At 41.3% G+C, this 15,298-nt stretch overlaps 1 protein-coding gene across 9 annotated transcripts in view; it reads left to right on the top strand.

The window, feature by feature from the left end:
• The window catches only part of EYA2 (EYA transcriptional coactivator and phosphatase 2), a 105,846-nt gene that overhangs the window by 56,927 nt on the left and 33,621 nt on the right, over positions 1–15,298 (top strand). For all 9 annotated transcript variants that reach the window (XR_012996483.1, XM_076352041.1, XM_076352042.1 and 6 more), the window contains 2 exons: positions 13,094–13,161; positions 15,095–15,272. Coding sequence is in view for 8 of the 9 variants with exons in the window: in XM_076352041.1 (XP_076208156.1) it covers positions 13,094–13,161; positions 15,095–15,272 (246 nt within the window). In the remaining variant the exon portion in view is untranslated. The remainder of the gene's footprint in view (positions 1–13,093; positions 13,162–15,094; positions 15,273–15,298) is intronic.

Genomic DNA, 15,298 nt, shown 5'->3' with positions numbered 1-15,298 from the left:
AGTGGAAGTCCCCTCTTTATAGCAAAACTGTAGCTTGCAGTTACCAGCAGTTGTAGGTACTGGAGCGTCACAGCTTCATCGATAGGCGGAAGTGCCGGATCTGTGCGCTCCCAGAGCAGTAGCAGCCATGCTGCCTCCTCACTAACTGCTGTATGATTAGATTCTGATGGCTGTAACACCACTATTGACAGAGTACTGGCATTTTCTTTTGCTGCTTTGGAAGATTGGTGTATTCCTGTCTAGGTTTCTGTTGTTTTTTGTTTCCCCAGAACACAGCTTCCACATGTGCTTTGTGTTAGCTTAGAAGAATCTGAGCTGTTTGAGAAACAAACTCTTGACTCTCTTGGGACTGAAGTTTTTAAGATGGCCCCTTTGTTCAATCAAGAGGTTTAGACAAGCAAATTTTGTGCATCAGCACTTGAAAATGTTACGCTTGCAAACACAACCATGTGTTGTACCAAAACAGGCTGAGAGGAACTTCATGCATATGTGTATGAGCATGAATATGCCCAAAGTGCTTTCAGATAATGTTCCCTCAGGCAATGCTGTGGTACTAGGTGAAATCACTTCTTTTCAGATTTTTATGCCAGGAAGATCATTTCAGCCAGCTCACTAAGCCTTTAATGTGAAAGAAAACAGAGAAAAACAGTTTCTGCAAGTGGCAGGTGCTTACTCCAAGGCAAAGGGAGCAGGAGTAAATGTGTCTTCCTGTTGTAAACAAATATTTCCACCCTTCTCTTTGCTCATGAGAGGAACAGTCTGAAGCTTCCTGACCGTACGGTTTATTTACCTTGCTGAGTGCTAGTGAAAGGTTTGAGTGAGAAGCCAGGAGCCTTCCTGTGCTGAGTGCTACCGAGGAATGTGTGCTCAGTGCTTTCCCACGCCACAGCACTTGGGGGTGGGGAGATGATTGCTCCTCTCCCTAATGCAAGCAAGCAACTCTCAGTGCCACCGAGCTCCAGGACCATTGAGACTTTTGCTAAGTTCACATCAGTCCTTTTGGTCACCCTGTTGCTGACCCAGGTGGGGACTCTGGGTGATGGGCTAAACCAGCTGAAAAGGGCAAATTTTTATTTACATATTTTTATAAAATCAAATTTCAGGGGGACTTTGAGTCAAGCTCTTAACCCCTACTTCAAGGACAAAATGTTTATTGCATCATGTTGAGAGAGAGATCTTGAAGAGGGTGACTTGCAGGGGGTCAGCAAGGAAAGGTATCTCCAGGAGTGTGTGCTGCTCAGTTTTGTGTTTTAAGGTGTGAGGAAAAAAATATTTTCTTAAGCTAAGCTCTGCAAGTATTGTAAAATGGTAATAGCTCAAGTACACAAGTGAAATAACTCTGGTATTGTTTGCCTCCATTGAGAACCAGCTCCCAGGGCAACGTAATGAAGTCTGCAGGCGGGCATGGGTGGTCAGACTGTGAATCTTGAGCAGACTGTGCAGCCTATGTGATTCCTCCTCACTGTCCCCTCATTTATGAGTTACATGGTCCAGCCAGCAAATAGTGCACCCATCGTAGGTGTGTTACATTAATCACCAAGGAATAAGTGACCTCTTGGGTGACAAGTACTTTGTCTCACAGGGCTCTAGTACGAATGTTCTCCTTCAGTAAGTGCCAACGTAGTTGGTGCTGGTTTGTTTGCTCTCATGTTTCTTTGGTACCAGCACTAACTCTGGCTGGGATACATGTGTTGGGTTGCAGCCTCACCTCCCTGATGGCTGTTGTCAGTAACATGGTACTTCTGAAGCCAAATTCTGCTCTCTTAAGTCTGTTCGTTTTCATTACAAACACAGGTGGTGCAGGTGTAATGGAGTAGTATTCAGCTTTTCATCTTTAATTCCAATTATCAACTGTATCCTGGCTCTTGAGCAAGAACAGAACCCACTAAAAAGCAGAAATGAGGATAGAACGTACTTTTGGTCATGAAGAATGTAAAGAAAAAAAACCCCTATTTTACAGCCAGCCAGAAGGGGAAATCTATTTTTATGCTTCCCTGGCATGAAAATAAATTAAATGTGGAAGTGTTTATAAGCCAAATAGCTAATGCAGTATGTCACACGCATACATAAATATAAAAGATGAGATTGGCAAGTTCCATAGCTCATAAAAATGGCATGAAATTATATCACAAAGGTACTATAGGTTGAAATAATGATTTTAATTGCCATGTAACAGTGGATATGATAGTATATCATCAGAGTCTGAGTAACATTCAAATAGACTGAAATCTGCTTTTCACTTATTTACTCCGAAGGAGTGACTTTTTTCTCTTTTTAACCAGTGCTGTATACAGTGTTGTTTCATGTCATTATTGTATTTACAAAATTAATTTGTTTCATAATGAAGTGAAGATATCTGAAATATGCGTGTGACCAATCTGGGGGTGCCACTTATATTTAAAGTCATGAATCGGAAGAGGAGGCAACAGCTTACGTTAGATTTTTGTCTTTAAAGTGATAAATTTGTAATGGTAAACATTTCTTTACCAATGCTTCAAGGTCCATGCCATTTCTTAATCCTCATGTAAGCGTACAATTACAGCACCAAATCCCCAAACAACATCCTAGGCTAGATATTAGAAGTATATTGTGCTTTTTAGAACATATTTTTCTAAGTTTACATTTTCTGACAATTTAGCAGTTCAGTGATTTGCTCAGACATTTGGTAAAATTACTATTCAGTAATAGAAACTGAACATAAGACACAAAGATTATATTCAACTTCTGCCCCAAAGAGCTTACTATCTTAACTGGCAATTGAGGAAACTGCTTGTTGTTGCAGGGGAGAAATCTTTGGAATATAAGAAACTTATCATTTAATGAGCAATGTAAAATACAAAGAGAAAACTCTGCCAGCACATTAGCTAACATGGAAAACCATCAGCTATGCAGAGAGCGCAATAGCAGCCAGCTTATAGAGCATTTCCTGTGGTTGCATGAGCATGTGTTACCCCTTTATTGTACATCAGGCCATCTCTTCTAAGCTTGTCATTAATTCCTAGACAATGCCTTGCTCTTCAGTTATTATTGCTAAAATGACAGCTGGTATGAAACTATGAAGTTGCACAACAGTTAAAACTGTGGCCAAAGACCACTGCGGATACTGTCGTCAGGCAGAAGATTTGACCACTTTTTCTTTTTTTAATATCCAAATCCATCTACCCACAAAATACTTTTTACATTACAAAGGAAAATTCAGTTATGTAACAAGGATAACTTTCCTTTGCCAAGGAATTGCAAAGCAGTATTGAGTTCAGTACAGACATAAATTTGGGGCTAAAGACCTATGCAGTGAAATTCTTTGCTACTGCTGAGCATTTGTTTTCTTTGTAGAGTCCATTCTGATCAGCTGTCAAATAATGAATGAATAGAAAGCGGCATTTCTTTTGTGCAACGCTGATTTGAAATGGACTAATTATATATGTTGCTTATGTTTGTGGAATGAATTGCTTATGAATTGTTCTCCTGGCCTGAGACCAAGTAAAATCTCAATATTTAATCAATTGAAATGTTTTCTTATGCTGGCAACATTTTGGCTCTTGTTAATATCTGGATAATCTAGACAATTTTTTTTCTGAGAGATGCCTGAATTTCTTGCAGTTGTGTGTTACATATTTAATATGAGCCCATAAATACCTATTTGGCATGAATAGTTAGCTCTGCATGCATGAATTTTGCAAAGGAAGTGGCATGTTTAATTTTAAGCTGGATTCTTTAAGTACTTAGTGATGAAATGTGTGAGAAGGGGAAATTTCAATCTACACTTGAGAAATGTGGATCACACTCCTGCATACAGATAGTGAATCTATCTGAAGTCCCAGAAAATAAGGGAGAGCGAGAGCATGTTCTCAGCAAACTGTCACTCAGATGCCTTAGATTCATAAAATTAAAACCTTAGTAGAAAATGAGTAGTCTCTTTCAAAAGCTTCTGCTTCACAGCTGGTTTGCATTAGCTGCAGTCTAAAACTGTGGCAGCAAAGCTGTGCTTCACTCTGTGGTGAGTTCAGCAGGGAGAGGCCTCTCTTCAGGAGGGGTCAGACCTCACTTTTTACAGTGTAAATACAAGGTTCCTCAGAATAACAGCACAGTCTCCCTTTCAAAGATTTTTAAACACCAGGGGCTGACCATGCTACATTTACTTTGTTTTAAAATGAGCTATCTTACAGGAGAGGGAAGTCAAGGGGAGAGGCAAAGGTGTTGACAGTGATGCACTGTAAGCTGCAAGGATCTGTGCTACTGCTACCCAAGGAGAAAGCCCTGCTCTAACTTTTCCCATTTACTGCTTTTTTGAGGTTCCGTTCAGAACTCATTCCTTGGTCATTATTAAACAAGGAGGGAGTTGGGAAGAGGATATGCTATTGGAAGGAGTAGACACCAGGGTGGATGGTCCCGAAGCTAGGGGAGCAAATGTGTGTTTGCAAGAGAGAAATGGGCTGGCAAATCATTTGTAACTTCTGCTCTGTCCGGGCTCATCAAGGGTTTATCGTCAATGACTTTGTCCCTGAGGAACACCAGGGTTTGTGGTAAGGCTTAAAGCTTGTGTGGGGACACAGGTTCTCATGGCTGAATAGCACCCATGGAAACTCAGAAGTAATGGCAAAATGATATTAACTGTAGAGATGATGGTGGTACAGCCAAAAACAGGAATCTTCTCTGAGACAGAGCATTTACTTTGGAGGTATCTCGCATCTGCTGAGGTGCTCAAGAGGAGGTTTCACCAGAGGGATGTGTGGAGGAGGGCTCTGCCCACACCCAGCTGCCTGCTGTGAAGAGCTGGCTTTGCTCTTCATGAGGCTTCATTCTTCTAGCTTGTTTCCTACGTTTCAGTGTCTGTCCAAATCTCTGTGCTTGAGAACTACTACAGGTAGTTTTAGAAGGGTATGTTTGAGTGTAAGACAAGTCATTGGTTCACTGCAGGAAGTGTTGGATAAAATTCTGTGGTTGTCCTGTACAAAAGGTCGGACCTGATATCCATAAAGTCTAGCTGGCTGGCTGGGTGTTCACACTGAAACGAAATGCATGAGTGCTGCCGGTGATGGTGGTGATGCTGTTTGTACATCATCGCTGGAACTATTAGCCTTGCTTGTGGATTAGGGTAGATAAAGAGGAAAAGTATAAAGGAAGAATAATACTACTAATTTGCATTAGAAGCAGTAACATAAGCATCTTGGCCTCCTACCCAGTGTCAGAAGTTTTGGAGGAGTTGCAGAAAATGAGTATTTTGAAACATCAGTTTTGCAAATATTTAAGAGGAACTCTTTCCTCAGTGTGAAGAGTACTGTGGTGGGAGGAAGCTTGAGAGTTTTGTTTGACTGTCTGTCATCAGGCTGGCAGAGGAGGGTATCAGGGAGATGGAAGCAGGCATGACAGTCATGAATGAGAGAGAAGCAATAAGGTAGGGGGGCAATAGTGAAGGGACTGGATAAAGAAAATGTAGTTTGTGTGTGGTATGAGGAGGAAGTGGGAGCCAACAGGAAGAAAGGAGTGATGTTTCCCTAACCTGCTGCTTGACTATCTTGGGAGCATTTGTGGAGGTCAGATAGAATACTCAAAACATGCGTTAATGAACAAAATCAGCACAGAAAACAGTCACAGAGATGTTTGGATGTCACAGAGACTTCTGTTTGTGGATTCTATTTTCATCACTTTTGTAGGATGTTAAAAAAAAAAGCATAGGATGGTAACAGCTTGGGAAATTATGAACTTGGCCTTGATTATTCAGCTTATAGGGCAGTTGGCATAGAATATGCTAAAATGTTACAGAAGCTTCACTGAATAATTGATTCAGTATACCTAATAATGTTTTCTTGAAAATATCTAGAAGGCAATAGAAGAGCTAGTGTAAAATTACATATAAAAATATCTGTCTCAAGAAACATCATACCTGCATAGTCAAGCACTTGAAAGTTAGGAAACATGAGATTCATGATGCTGGTGCAGTATTTGTACTGCTTTCTGTTGTATCTCATTTCCAGGCACTGTGTGAGGTAATGCTCTGGTGGAAAAAATAGAATGCAGTCATACGATCAAAGACTGATGTTTGTGGACAAATAAGGTCTGACCCTGCTTCAGTTAGCACAGGCTGTGCAGCTCAGGAGTTTCTTAACTGCTGTGCTGGCATTGGATAACGCTCTTGCATGGGCTTTTTTATATGTAATTTGGATGCACTTTCTATTTATACTGGCAGGGTTTAAACACTGAAACTTCTGCACTACAATGCTGTGACCTCTAGAACTCCAAGAATACCTGCACTGTGTGAAAAAGAGTCCATTGACAGTTACTAAAGATAAAAAGAGGAGGATATAAACTTGGCTTAGAAAGTCTGTAACTGGAAGATTAATTGAAGCTGACAACGCAATACTAGGGCAAAGATCACTCTGCTTTTGTCCTGTTTCTTATACTTTTCTCACTGTTGGCCTCTGTGGTTTTTTTCCTGGAGGCACCACAGTACTGAAGCAGTGCATAGAGGGGCTGGAAGAGCCTTGGGCAAATGCCTGGCTCTAGAATGTTCAGTAGAGAGTTACCATGATCCTAAGTGATGGATCAAAGAGTGGAGACACGCTGCCCAGATCGCTCTTTTCTTTTCCATTGGTATTTAGAGGTTCACCTTGTTCAAGGGAAAGGGAATTGCTAAACGTGTTGCTGTGCTCACAGGCCAGATTTTTATCCCCAGTTGTATGACAGCAAATGTTACAGGGCTAGTTGGATTTTAATGCTGACCTGGGAACTGGAATCTCTTAGCAACTAAACAGCATAGGAGGTGGCAAATCCAGCTTTCCTTTATCATGTCTTCTTATCTGTCAGTGGAGGATTGTGTCCAGGATGAAACTGCAGCTGGAGGACTCTTTCATCTTTGGTGACCACGGAGTCACACAAATAAAGTCAGTTTTGCTGGTCGTTTTTTCAACAAGGGATTGCACAGAAACAGTCTACATCATTGTTGTAAGGATGTTCACTTTTTGGCCCAAAACATTTCCTTGTGATTTGTTTTTGAAGATAATCCAGTGTGATTTCCTTCTATAGCTGCAGCATCATTTGATAGGAGTGGTTACAAGGAACCCTTTCTCAAAATAGAATAAAATTTAAGTGCTTTCCCATGGTTCAAATCCTGAGAGTAAATATAAACCATCCCAGCACTTTCAACACCATTGTTGGGCTGGATTGAGCTATACAGGTGACCAGGCTCAAAAGGATGGTAAAAGCCAGGCCCTTAAAACTGCTCTGGTCATCGCTTGTTAAAGCTCTTTGAGGCTCTGTGGGTTGAGTACTCCCAGAAGCAGGCAGCAGGGGAAGAAGTTTGTCTCAGAAAAACTGTACTATAAAATGTGTTTTATATCACTGTTCAGAGTGCCCTCAAACACCTGGTCAGGCTAGCAGGACTGAGTGGGATTGTAGTGGGAGACAAATGGACATATTTTAGATGGGTTGCGTATCGGCAAGTATTATCTGCAAGAGGTGTTCGTATGCTTCTGGGAGCAATGTCCTTTAATAGACACTGCTGATGTCAAGTGCTGTAACATTGTAGAATCATGCTTTTCATCTAGGTTAATATAGTGTGCTCTTCCCTATACTGTCTGAGCCCTTCCAGACAGAAATACAAGACCATTTTTGGGGAAGGGTTCATTATGCCTAATGGCAAACAGTTGAGCAATACGCTGCAAAGTACATATGGGTTGAGTTTTTCTTCTCGTTTAACAGGTCAGATAGTATTGAAATACCTCCACAGCTGACAGCCATGCAACATTTTATGAGTTTTCTTGCCCAATAAATGCAGGCAGATGTTGTAGGATTTGGAACCTTACAAGGCAGTGGAGTATAGCTGGTGGGAGGTAATTTTGATGAGTGCTTAACCTCTCACTAAAAAAGTAGCAGCTTGAAGAAGGCAATATTTACTGCAGGAAACATTAGCTTGTCAGAGAGCTAAAGCACTGCGAAGAACCTTTCTGAATGACCGTGCAAGTCTTCAGCCAGATGTTCTTTGTAGCATAGAGTAATGCACACTCTGCTGGGAGTTAGACTAAGGCCTTTCCTTGCATCACTCACAGTCAACATTGTTTCCTGTAGGAAAACAGCTTGCTGATGTAAGAATACACAAGCCATTATATGCAAGCTTGTAAAATACTGTGCAATTCAGCTGAACCCTGTAGGCATTTATTTTATTAGTGCTAAGCGATCAAATATTCCTTAGAGAGAACTCTCCCTGGAACCGCTGTGCGATTCATCTACAAGGTAGAGGAAATGCTTGGATCTAAGCTTTGTTGTTCTATTTCCAGCATACTCAGAAATGCCCATGGTAGCCACCCTCTGAACACCCTCATCTCAGTCCAGTGTTCTATCTTTTTAGTGTTCATGGACTCACAATTGCTGCTGGCTACCTAGAGAGCTGTGATAAATGCCCTGCTGTCCACCTGTGTTGAACCTGGCTATCTCCTCCTCTGATTGTTGAGTATTTCGTTGAATATTGGAAGTGGAAGCCATCTGTTCTTCTAAATACATCAGCTTATTCTCTTTTGAGCAATACAGGAGACTTGGAGAACACCTCCCTGATGTCAGGGCCCCTCTGACCTGTCAAATGCAAGGGCACAAACCTGATTTTCAAAGCTTGCTGTGGTATTGATCTGAGCTATACCACAGGCCCATCCTGCCTCTGTAATCACAACTCCCTAAGACACCAATATTCCTATGTCATACCGTGTATTTATAAGCTGAAAGAAAACTTTTTTAGCAATGTCAGAGCTTAGTTCTGAAGACACTGAAAATAACCATGAATATTCCCTTATTTTCTTTACTTGCTCTTACCTGGAAAGGAGGGGAAGAAATGCAGCCTGTTATTACGGTGACTGAAAGACAGAGAGGGAAAAACTGAGAGGAAGGAGAAGCTGGCATGAAAGTTTTTTCAGGAGCACAGTCCAGATCTCACACATCACACACCACTGAAATTATCATTGACCATGGCATAGATTTTAAAATATGTGAATTAAAAAGGGAACGAGGGGAAAACAACAAATGAAATCCATCTGTATGAGAATAGGAATATACCATCAATCAGCTCACAAAGAGTTTCTCTATACATGTTGCCCTTGGACACTCATATAGAGAAGGGCCACATCTACTTACCAAGGAAAAGTCGTGGCACTGAATATATATGGCATATGCACGCCTTTTATGCGGTGCCTTTTCATGCAAGTGTGTTTGTGATAGACATACTTTACAAGAACATTTACAGTACCATACATCTGAAGAGCTATCCTTCTCTAGAGTCCAGATTGTTTTATTACCAGCTAAATGTTCTTTAAGCTACCTGTGAATGAGGGCATTGTGACATTTAGCAACTGGTTTGATTGAACACAGATGTGAACCATATTCCATATGGAGAAGATCCAAAGGGAGAGATCCTAGGCTTGTTTCTGATTTGCAAGTAGGGGTTTGAATGCAATTGCTTGACACTGAGTAGCCAAGATAGATGGAAACAAATCACTTGCTTGCACATCTACAGTATTGCAAATGTAAAATCAGCTGCAGTTTGAGATAGTGCACTGTCTTCAGAGGTCAGGAAAAAAAGCCAATATATGTGAAAGCAAAAGTCCTGTGGAAATGGGCAGTATCCACTCAGAAATGGGAGGGGGCCAGGCATTTGTGTACATTGCTTACCCAAAGGCTTCCTAGGTGTGCCCCATTCCACATAAGCACTGCTTTCTAATGTCATTCCAGTCTATCTCTGAATGTTACAAGAAAAAAATGGTTTCTAGGGGAATAGGGCTAAATTGATAATTCCAGTATGCAAGGTCTGTTGATAATTTTCCAGTGTTTCTTGAGTGTAAAATTTACTGATGCAAAACTGAAATTGCACATGGCAGAACTCATGTTATTACAGAAATGTTTATTTCTTATCAACAACTTAGGGAGGAAAAGCAAACATTTGGGGCCAGTTCTGATATGTGTTCTGAACTGCTGAATTCTACAAGGCTGCTCACAGAAACTGTAACTAGCAGGCCTCGTTCTCAGCTTATGAAGAGAGAGGGTTTATCCTTGTCTTCATTGCCTGCGGTGCTTGTTTGTTTTCCTTCCATTTGAACTGATTGTGCATCATTGAAAACGTGGTCTATCCAGTCTAGCCTGTGAAGTGGAACAGGGACTAAGCTATAGTAGTCCCCATGAAACAGTGGTAGTCCCCAAGACAAAGGTTGATGTTGAAATGAAATATTTCTGAATCTTTAAGAACTTTCTTTTCCATGTAGATAATTGATTCTCACACACACACACTTTTCAGCTGGGAAAAAATTCCAAGTTTTTAGTAGCTTTGGTTGGTTGTCTCAAGTCTCCTTATCTGTAACTATTCTGCTATAACAATACTGAGCTGCCAAGAGACACTGAGCTTAGCAGCTCTCAAGGTATACCCCAGGAGGCAGGGGGTTGCATTCTCCGAATGCAATGCTTTAGGGGCAGAAAAAGAGTTGTGTTTGATCTCAATTTAGACAAACTATGATCAAATGCTACTCCTACTTGGTCAGGATACAATGACAGGGACCAGAATAAGTGAAAAATCTGAGTTGCCAAAATCTGTTCCCAGGCCTGTTGAACTTCAGATTATAGGAAATACCAGTCTTCAGTACTTTCACAAGTACTTAAATACGCAGGTAAAAAAATCAGGAAGTTTAGTTTCTGTCTCTGTGCCACAGTCCTTCCTTTTGAAAGTCCCCTGGGCGGAGGGAGTGAGACTACAGCAGCCTGTAGGGACACCTGAACTTGGACCTGGGGTCGCTCAGCTAAAAAGGCAAAAATAAATTCTACAAAACCGCAGTGTAAAATCCACCACATAGAGTCTAGTCACAATGTACTGTGGGAAGCTATGGAACACGAGTCATTCCCCATCCTCTCACCCCTACGTTTCTACCCTCTTCTCCCTGCTCACATACCCGCCCTGTGTGCGCATGGACACACTTGCTTTGCACAGCTGGTGCAAAGATCAGAGCAAGTTCATTCCAGTTGTGCAGATTTCTCCTTCTTTTTATAATTTTCTCTGATTGTTTGGAAACCAGGAAGCTATGGTATCATGTGCAGGTAGCACAGCAATAAATATGTTCTCATCACGATTTACACATAAAGCGTGAGTCCCTCGAGGTAACTCATCCCCCTCTTGACAGCCTTAATAAAGGATGATGGATTGTTTCTAAATGACAGTTTAGGAAGATCAAAAATTCCCCCCTGTATTGTTTTGAGCTCTGGTGTACAAGAGCTGTTTTGTGTTCTGTGAAAGTTGTTTTTGCCTGTAAGCGCCGGGGCTCTATTACTCCCCTTCACAGTGGTGAGAAATGCTTAGGTACCACAGGAATATATTCATCCTGCTGCATACTCGTGACTTTTTGAAAAACTGCAGAAAAGCAAAGCCTAGTGTGGGCGGGAGGTGGGGAAATGCCAATAGCTGAATGCGTTGCCATCTTCGGGATGCTGCTCTGGGCAGTGTCCCCATATGGGTTGTGGGGAGGAGGAGGTATTGGATACTGATCCACCCAGAGTTGCCTCTGAGGGGTGAATGCCAGGAGGCATCACAGGAACCCATCTGTGCTGGCTCAGCTCCCCAGCCAGCATATGCAGGGGACTTGGGGAGACCCAGGCCTCCAGGCACCCGGCAGTCACCTGCACCCTCTTTTCCCCCTCTCTGCCCTTTTCTTCTTAAAGACTACATGCGTCAGCAAATTAGTTCTGGAGGGCAGAGCCCTCCCTCTTGTTTGTTTTTGGCTTGAGATTTATTTCTCAGTGCATGTGCTTTGTAGCTGCACTTGGCAGAGTGGAGTTTGTTCAGCTGTCCATTCCCTAGCTAATCTGGTGTCTTAAAATAAAAACAAGCAAGTGGATCTTGGGAGAAGGGTTGCTACATGAAGACATGCAGAGAGTTGTATGGTTAAAACAGCACTGCTCAAAGTCATTCACATGGTAAGAAACCAGATAAGAAAAAAAAAAAACTGAGTGCCTGGTTAGGACTTGGTCTGATGGTACATCGAGGTGACAAAATGAAGGCCGGACAAGAGCCCACTGTGGCCACATAGCACCAAAATCATACCTCTTTCACTGTGGAAGTAGTGGGTCTGAGTGCTCTTTGGAGCCCGTCGCCTTCCATTAGGATGGGATATGGCATAGTCCAGCTTTTGCCTCTTGTACGTGAACAGCCAGCCCTTAGAGCAAGCACTGTTGCAAACACTGGAAGAAGACTTTTGGTGTAGATTCTCATCAAACCACACAAACTCAAGAGGAAGTTCTCCACCCATGTGAAATAGAAAAATTTGAAATAGAAAACAGCATAGACTGGAGTTAAATCAAGGCTAGAACTAGCCAGGGGTGCAGGATCCAGGGGATGGGAAGCTTGCAGCTCTCCTACTACTTTCGTGTTGGGAGGTAAAGGAGGACTGTCCCTGTAGATCTTTTCTGAACCTTTACTTTTCCATCCATAAAATTTTTGCAGTAATGCTTCCTCCAGCTAAGGAGGCCTGGCTGGACATCAGCTGCTTTATTTGGGACAGAACCATGTAAACTCACCTATCCATCCTTTCTCTTCCTAATATCCCAGGATGAAGCAATGTTTTTGCTCCCTGCTGTTCCAGAAATCTGAGCAATATTGTTCTTATGTTTGGGATATCAACACCAGGGAACAAATTTTCAAAGTTGTCTAAAAATTCCCAGGTACCTGGTCCATAAGGACAGATTCCAGGACATACCTACGCATGAAAGAGTGTGTGTATGGTTGTATACGTAATCTGAGGAGTTTTCCTACAGGAGAAGATGATAAAAAATACTCTTCTGTTATTTATTGGAAAAAGAAGTAACTGAGTTTTAAATTTGAGTTGAATCCTTGTTTTCCAACTTTGTTTCCCAGCTCCATAACTGTTTGTTTTAGTGTATGTAATGGTTGTCTATGGATGCCTTTCAGTAAGCAGACCTCAGTCCTAAATCTTTACAGCCTATGTTTGTCAAGATCTGTGATATACTTTTTTCTAGTGAGCAGGTACTTTACTTCCTGTTGGAAATTACTTGTATTAATATATCCTGTTACTTTGATTGCTGATGTATTTTATGACTGTGATATTCTTTCCCTTAGGCACAACAGGGATTTACCAGGGAGCCAATGGCCTGACAAATTCTGCAGGATTCAGTGCTGTGCATCAGGTATGGTTCAGCATTTGTTATTGGCAACCTTGTCACTTACTTTAAACACTTGCAAGATTGGTAGGTCAAGAGAGATTATTCTGGTATTTACATATATTTAAGGAAGGCACTACCATGTGTTTTGCTGAACACTGTTTTGCTCTACTCCTGTGGCCTGTCCATTTGCTGGACTTCTAGGTATCTTGATTAATTTTAAGATGTGTGTATTGATACACAGGCTTGCACAGAGTGCAGTCCTTGCAGGAGGAGGATGCCCCAGCAGTCTCTGCCGTGCTGCTGTAGCAGTGCCAAGAGTTTCATCATTCCTCTGCCATCTTACAACTTTCAGATATGTTTTCCATCCTCTAGAGAGAGCTCCACTTCTAGGATCCTGTCGTCTGCTGTCTTGGCACTGTGTAATAAATATGAAAAACTTGAAAGAGGAGCTGGCAGGCCCTGATGAATATTGAGCCATCTGAGCTGTCTGTGCTCTTCCTTCTTTGAGAATACACCTGTCTGTGGGCTTCATGCTTCAGATACCTTGATAAATGTGTGTGTATAAATAAACAGCATGCATATATACACAAGACAGATGTTTTTCAGTAGCAAATGGCTTTTCTTGATTGGACCAAACAAATGAGTACACTGTCCCAGAAGATGTGTTTCAGTTGGCCAATAATTTCAATTCCTTGTTTGTAAGGTGATTGTTGACTTGTAATTTTAATGACAACAGTGGACAATTTCTTTATTACTTCAGTTTTGGCTAAAAACATGGTCAGTAAATGCTGATGGAAGTGCATTTGATTGAAGTTTGAAGGTTACCTAAAAAGGGGGAAAACAATTGGGCCGTTTTCATTATTTTGTGATACTCTTCAAGAGAAAACAATGAAATTCTCTCATTTCTTTTTCAGTTTAATTCTTATGACAACTTGGGTCTTTATTCTTGAGAGCTCCCTGGTGACTGAAAGTTAATGAAATAGCTGTGTAAGCAGACAAAGATGTAAGCAGTTAAGGAGGAAAGTGCTTTTAGTCTTTCTAAAGACTATTTGTTATTTAGTTTTACTTAATACCAGAGACTAATTAGCATTTCTGAGAAAATAAACACCTTTTGCTGAAAGACAATCCCCAGAGCATGAATACAGTTCTCTATCTGGAAAAGCAAATAGGTGGACAAGAGCAGGAGTTGCAATTAAAATGAAAAGAAACAAACCTTTTATGTTTTAATTGTCCAGAGAGAAGTTTTCTAATTTACTCCAGTGTCCTGCTTCTCACAAAAAAAAAAGAACATATGGGGATAATGGTATGAAGTTTGTTTAGGAGCCTTAAAATCAAGACAAAGGGTTTTGTGATACCTCAGCTCCCCAAGGTCACTTGCACCTCGTATTTTTAGTTCATTTTTCTGTAGGTAGGGAAGATCACTCAGGAGTTTAATTCTTGCTGAGATAGTTGGACAGTCTCAACTGTGAACGTTTCTGCAAAACAATCGTTTTTGTAACCTGTTCTAACAGCTGATCATGGGAAAATGCAGCCTGTTTTGCTCCTTCCCTCGCCCAATTATTCATTCTGTTCTTCTAGTTTCTCAGGTATTTGTTGTTCACAGACACTCTGTGTTCCATCACGGCCCTTTTCAAAAAGCCACCCTACTTTACTCCTGTATAAAATTGTTGAACCCTGTAATACAAAATGTGTCAGCGCTGATAACTAAAATCCTGTAGAGAAAGCAGAATTCGCCTGATTTCTGACCTCTTGTTGATTATTTGATCCTAATAAAATAGGAGTATATTTGGGAGAAGCAGAAATGTAATTTCGTAAGTGAATGAAACGTGGTTCTTTAGTGAAATATTCCTGAGCCATGACTTGCTGCATTTGTAGATAACACTGCCTTTGTGATGCCTCCTCATTTAGAAGATAAAACCATATACACAGAAGTTAGATATTTCTTTTTTCCTCAAAGGAATATTCATCATATCCAAGCTTTCCTCAAAGCCAGTACCCACAGTATTACAGCTCCTCCTACAACTCTCCATACGTGTCTACAAACAGCATCAGCCCCTCGGCCATCCCAACCTCCACTTATTCTCTGCAGGAGTCTTCTCACAATATCACCAGTCAGAGCACAGAATCGCTGTCTGGTAGGTGCATCTCTTCTGCTTTCAGT

Source organism: Aptenodytes patagonicus, chromosome 14 (assembly GCF_965638725.1).
Source record: "Aptenodytes patagonicus chromosome 14, bAptPat1.pri.cur, whole genome shotgun sequence".
Taxonomy (NCBI): domain Eukaryota; kingdom Metazoa; phylum Chordata; class Aves; order Sphenisciformes; family Spheniscidae; genus Aptenodytes; species Aptenodytes patagonicus.
The sequence above is the reverse complement of the archived record's forward strand: the minus strand, read 5'-3'. Positions and strand labels throughout refer to the sequence as shown.